Below are 5744 nucleotides of genomic sequence, written 5' to 3' on the forward strand. Positions count from 1 at the left end.
CAATAATAAAGTTATTATTTATTTCCTCATATCATGATAAATGTTTATTATTCATGCTAGAATTGTATTAACCGGAAACATAATACATGTGTGAATACATAGACAAACAGAGTGTCACTAGTATGCCTCTACTTGACTAGCTCGTTGATCAAAGATGGTTATGTTTCCTAACCATAGACATGAGTTGTCATTTGATAAACGGGATCACATCATTAAAAGAATGATGTGATTGACTTGACCCATTCCGTTAGCTTAGCACTTGATCGTTTAGTATCTTGCTATTGCTTTCTTCATGACTTATACATGTTCCTATGACTATGAGATTATGCAACTCCCGATTACCGGAGGAACACTTTGTGTGCTACCAAACGTCACAACGTAACTGGGTGATTATAAAGGTGCTCTATAGCTGTCTCCGATGGTACTTGTTGAGTTGGCATAGATTGAGATTAGGATTTGTCACTCCGATTGTCGAAGAGGTATCTCTGGGCCCTCTCGGTAATGCACATCACTATAAGCCTTGCAAGCAATGTGACTAATGAGTTAGTTACGGGTTGATGCACTACGGAACGAGTAAAGAGACTTGCCGGTAACGAGATTGAGCTACGTATTGAGATACCGACGATCGAATCTCGGGCAAGTAACATACCGATGACAAAGGGAACAACGTATGTTGTTATGCGGTTTGACCGATAAAGATCTTCGTAGAATATGTAGGAACCAACACGAGCATCCAGGTTCCGCTATTGGTTATTGAACGGAGACGTGTCTTGGTCATGTCTACATAGTTCTCGAACCCGTAGGGTCCGCACGCTTAAAGTTCTGTGACGATCGGTATTATGAGTTTTTGTGTTTTGATGTACCGAAGGTAGTTCGGAGTCCCGGATATGATCACGGACATGACGAGGAGTCTCGAAATGGTCGAGACGTAAAGATCGATATATTGGACGACTATGTTCGGACACCGGAAGTGTTTCGGGAGGTTTCGAACATTTACCGGAGTATCGGGGGGTTACCGGAACCCCCCGGGGAGTATATTGGGCCTAATGGGCCCTAGTGGGAGAAGAGGAGGGGCGGCCAGGGCAGCCTGGCGCCCCCTCCCCCACTAGTCCGAATTGGACAAGGAGGGGGGGCGGCGCCCCCCTTTCCTTCTCTTCCTCTCTTCCTTCCTTCCCTTCTTCTACTCCTACTAGGAAAGGAGGAGTCCTACTCCCGGTGGGAGTAGGACTCCCCCCCTTGGCGCGCCCTCCTCCTGACCGGCCGCCTCCCCCCTAGCTCCTTTATATACGGGGGCAGGGGGCACCCCAAAGACACAACAATTTATCATTGATCTTTTAGCCGTGTGCGGTGCCCCCCTCCACCATAATCCACCTCGGTCATATCGTAGTGGTGCTTAGGCGAAGCCCTGCGTCGGTAGCATCATCATCACCGTCATCAAGCCGTCGTGCTGACGGAACTCTCCCTCGAAGCTCTACTGGATCGGTGTTCGTGGGACGTCATCGAGCTGAACGTGTGCTGAACTCGGAGGTGCCGTACGTTCGGTACTTGGATCGGTCGGATCGTGAAGACGCACGACTACATCAACCGCGTTGTTCTAACACTTCCGCTTTCGTTCTACGAGGGTACGTGGACACACTCTCCCCTCTCGTTGCTATGCATCACCATGATCTTGCGTGTTCGTAGGAATTTTTTTGAAATTACTACGTTCCCCAACACCCAGCTCACGCTGGCACAGTGTTGTGACCCGGCGTACACGGAGGACTCCCCGAACTAGGACGTGTGGTTCACCACCGAGCACGATGCGCACCGCCACGGCGCCATCCAGATCGACACCGGCTTCGCACCGCCGCCCCCGATGGTGGCTCAGGAGGATGAGGAGGCTGAGGCGGTGTACCTCGCCGCACTGGAGGAGTCATACCAGCACACCCTCGAAGAGTCCCGGCGGGAGGAGGACGCCCGCTGGCCTGGCCTCGAGGAGGCGCTCGAGCTGTCAGTAGGGGGGCTGTGTCTACCCTCCACCACCACCGCCTCTCCTGGAACTACCCGAGCTCGAGCCTACGTTGGCACCACCCGCCACCCCCGAGAGGTACCAGTGGGAGGGCGTGGTGAGGGAGTATGTGAGCGCGTCGGCCGCGTTGATGGGCGCGACGCCGGAGCGAGAGGCGGCCTACCTCACCCAATGGAGGGCCTGCTGGCTGGCGGAGGAGCGGGACGACGGCAACCGGCGCATGCAGCTAGAGCGGGAGGAGGAGGAGCGCTGACAGCGGTAGGCACGAGAGAAGGGTCGGTTTGCGGAAAAAAAAAGCATGTTGTGTGTCCGTATAGGCTTTCAATCTTCTTAGTAATATTTTTTTTGAAACAAATAAGAGTAGGTCCGATCTCCGTGGCTAAAATTACACTCTCGTGTCTCTGCCGTATACAGTACATACGGTATCACTGTCTGCATGTCCTTGTTTCTGGAAGAGCAAGGAACATCTTTCTGGAAGGAAAATGAAGGCCATGGTGTGCTCACATTTTCCAATGGTACTATAGCATAATTCGCCACAAATTGCCCGTGTAGACCATCGCTCATAAACAATGACACTGTCACCAAATCAAAGCGATGTACGGGCGGCCCTTACATCGCCATCGTATCGTTAAATCGACACCACTATTACCGGCCCTCGATGTTGTATTGCCATACAGTACAAAATTGGAAATGTACCATTTATATAAGACAAACAACAGTATATACGTACGTACAATCTACACTAGGCGGCCTTGCAATCCCAGGAGGAAAAAACAAATCCGTGAGTGATCGTGAGTGCTCGGAGACCGTAGCAACCAAGTTGCCGCGTAGATCAGTCACTCGACGACAGTCAAGTGACAGCTAGATCTGGACTTTACCAGGTCAAAATCACCCCTTGGCCAATCGCAAACCGCCAGGTGCCCGTCGTGTCACCGCCACCTGCTCGGCGACGCCCGTCCGGTCGTGGAGGCGTCCCGACAGGTGGCAGTAGGAGATCGCCGCGTACACGAGGCGCCTCCTCATTGGCCCGATCCTGCTTCCGGCGCGCTTATAAAAGAGCCCGGCAATGGCTGCTCTTGCTCACCAAATCAAGCGCTTCCTCCGCCGCTGCCCAACAGCTCGCACCAAGCTCCCATTCTCATAGCAAATCGTGCAGTTCATCCTAAATTACCAGCTCTCCTCGGCTTCTCTTCCTCCAAATCGTCGGCGTTTCTTGATCGACAGGGCATGGCGACGACGGTGGACTGGCGCAGCTATAGGCCCGATCTTCCTGCGGCGATGTACCGCATGGTGGACAGCAGAGACCAGGTAATGCACGCGTTCGCTCCGCCGACGGCGCAGGGCGCGGCTCCGACCATCTCGTTCGCCTTCCCATGCCCCGGCGCGGATCAGAGCGCCGGCCTGCTTCGTGGCGCCACCTACCTCACTCCCGCGCAAATCCTCCAGCTCCAGTCGCAGCTCCACCACGTGCGCCGGGCGCCGGGCGCGCCCATGGCCGCGGTGGGGCAGCCGATGAAGCGGCACGGCGTGGCGGCGCTCCCGGTGCGGCCGGCGACCAAGCTGTACCGCGGCGTGCGGCAGCGGCATTGGGGGAAGTGGGTCGCGGAGATCCGCCTGCCCCGCAACCGCACCCGCCTCTGGCTCGGCACCTTCGACACCGCCGACGAGGCCGCGCTGGCCTACGACGCCGCCGCCTTCCGGCTCCGCGGCGAGTCCGCCAGGCTCAACTTCCCCGAGCTCAGGCGCGGCGGCGAGCACCACGGCCCGCCGCTCGATGCCGCGATCGACGCCAAGCTCCGCTCCATCTGCCACGGGGAAGACATGCCGCAGAGCCAGAGCAATGAGACGCCGGCGCCGACGCCGACACTGACGCCGATTTCTTTCCCGGACGTCAAGAGCGAGCCAGTCTGCTCCGTCTCCGAGAGCTCTTCGTCGGCTGACGGCGAGGTGTCCTCGTGCTCCGACGTCGTCCCGGAGATGCAGCTTCTTGATTTCTCGGAGGCTCCATGGGACGAGTCCCTGCTGCGCAAGTACCCGTCGCTCGAGATCGACTGGGACGCGATCCTTTCTTGAATCAAGTTCATGCTCGATCCACAGCTCGTCCAAAGTGATTACTTCTGCTTTCATTAGGTTTGATCGAGTATTCGTGTGTAGCATCAACCCCTCCCTGCTCTGCTTGGTTTTTGAATGGCATTGCCAGGAAGAAGGTTTTATGTAGAAATTTAAGTCTGTCATGTCGTAGTTTGTGATTCAATAAAGATACACTTTGGTAGTACTCGAAATTGCTCGTATGTGTTTTGTATTGCAGAACTCTCTTTATTGTTTAGAATAGCATGACAGAAATGAGATGGAAATTTTATTATAAGGCGGGTTCAAAAGTTGAATGAAACATGAACTAGTATAAAAGTTGCAAATTTGTTCCTAAATGCATCAACTAACCTCAGGACTATGAAGTAAGAAAAATCCCACTTTTGATAGAAACTTGAAGATTTTGATGTTCTTGCATGAATTTGACTTTCAGAGACAACACTGCATGAGCCGATTTCCACGGAAATCACCGTCACACAAATCTCTTTCCATCTAGAGTCTTGGGGCTTGATACTTGTGGTGTCAAAAAGAATTTTAATTTAGAGAACATTCCACTAATTTCAAATTCATATGATGTATAGACATTGCTATATTGTCGTTAATTCTAACATTAAAGATTATGAATGCAATTTTCCTTTTTGGTAGGGATGTGTTTGCAAGGACCTGTGATAATCAAGCCTTTAGAGAACAATAAGGTACTCCTACTTGACAACAGTTTGAAAAGGGCTTGGGCGATGTTGGAATTCTTGCTGGTTTGGCATTGCCGCTCTTGGTTCGGGCTTGGTAGGTTTAGCCGTGATGCATCCACTGTTCGGGTTGAGCATCCCTTGTCTCTCTGCTTCGGACACCATGTTCACGCCTGCATACGTTAGTGTCATGTGTTTTTTATGCTAAAATTATTTGTAGCGCCATGATTTTGAATGCATTTTTCTTATTATGTAAGCATGCATGTGTTTGTGAGGACCTGTCATACTTGAGCCTTTAGAGAACAAGTAGGTAGTACTTGACAAACCGTTTGAACTATAGATTAAAAACGTGAAGAGTCTCCAACTCCCTTAAAAGCTCAAGACGAAATAACCAATCTGAGAGCCGACGTGTCGCTCTGATCTTCACACATATCGCATAGTACACATGCACTTCACCTTACTTTGGGACAGAGCATGTAAACACTATATAAAGTTGTAGCTGCAGAGAGGGAGAAAGCATCTGGATCTCTGTGTCACCGAGGTTTGAAAGGCGGAGGGAATCATGTGAGGGGAGTCAGGAGTCCACGTTAGCACATCTCTGATCCGGCTTAATGTAATGCTAATCCAGTTCCCCAGTAGGAGAGAGAGAGAGGCTAGGTTAGCTTCTCCCCTGGTTCAGTGTATGTTCCTCGGTGTAACTGTCGTTTCCATCAATCAAACAATGGCTTGTAGTATCCGGGGATGGATGGATGGATGATGCATGAACCTTGAGAAACGGACCGGTGAAGACGACAGATTAGCACCATCTTTGATGCATGAGAGGGGGGGTTAACATGGGTTCAATCTTGTTTTTAGCATCAGAAAGCAGTTGAAGGAATAATAAGCAGGCTCGTGGGGCTTGTGTTGTCCTTTCAATATTGGCCAGCCATGAGGAGCCATTTTACAGCCACAACTCCTAGGGC

General features: G+C 51.7%; 1 protein-coding gene across 1 annotated transcript; it reads left to right on the top strand.

Annotated features, from left to right (window-relative positions):
* The first annotated feature begins 3096 nt into the window (after positions 1-3096).
* On the top strand, positions 3097-4283 carry LOC778402 (ethylene-responsive transcription factor RAP2-4). The gene has a single exon (XM_044520419.1). It carries the CDS (start codon positions 3236-3238, stop codon positions 4079-4081), a length of 846 nt encoding a protein of 281 aa, XP_044376354.1. The 5' UTR covers positions 3097-3235; the 3' UTR covers positions 4082-4283.
* The last annotated feature ends 1461 nt before the right edge of the window (positions 4284-5744 follow it).

This window comes from Triticum aestivum, chromosome 4D, assembly GCF_018294505.1.
Source record: "Triticum aestivum cultivar Chinese Spring chromosome 4D, IWGSC CS RefSeq v2.1, whole genome shotgun sequence".
NCBI classification, from domain to species: Eukaryota; Viridiplantae; Streptophyta; class Magnoliopsida; order Poales; family Poaceae; genus Triticum; species Triticum aestivum.

Bases quoted from the DNA above. Each gene is read 5' to 3' on its own strand.
- LOC778402 (XM_044520419.1), top strand. From the start codon at position 3,236: ATGGCGACGACGGTGGACTGGCGCAGCTATAGGCCCGATCTTCCTGCG.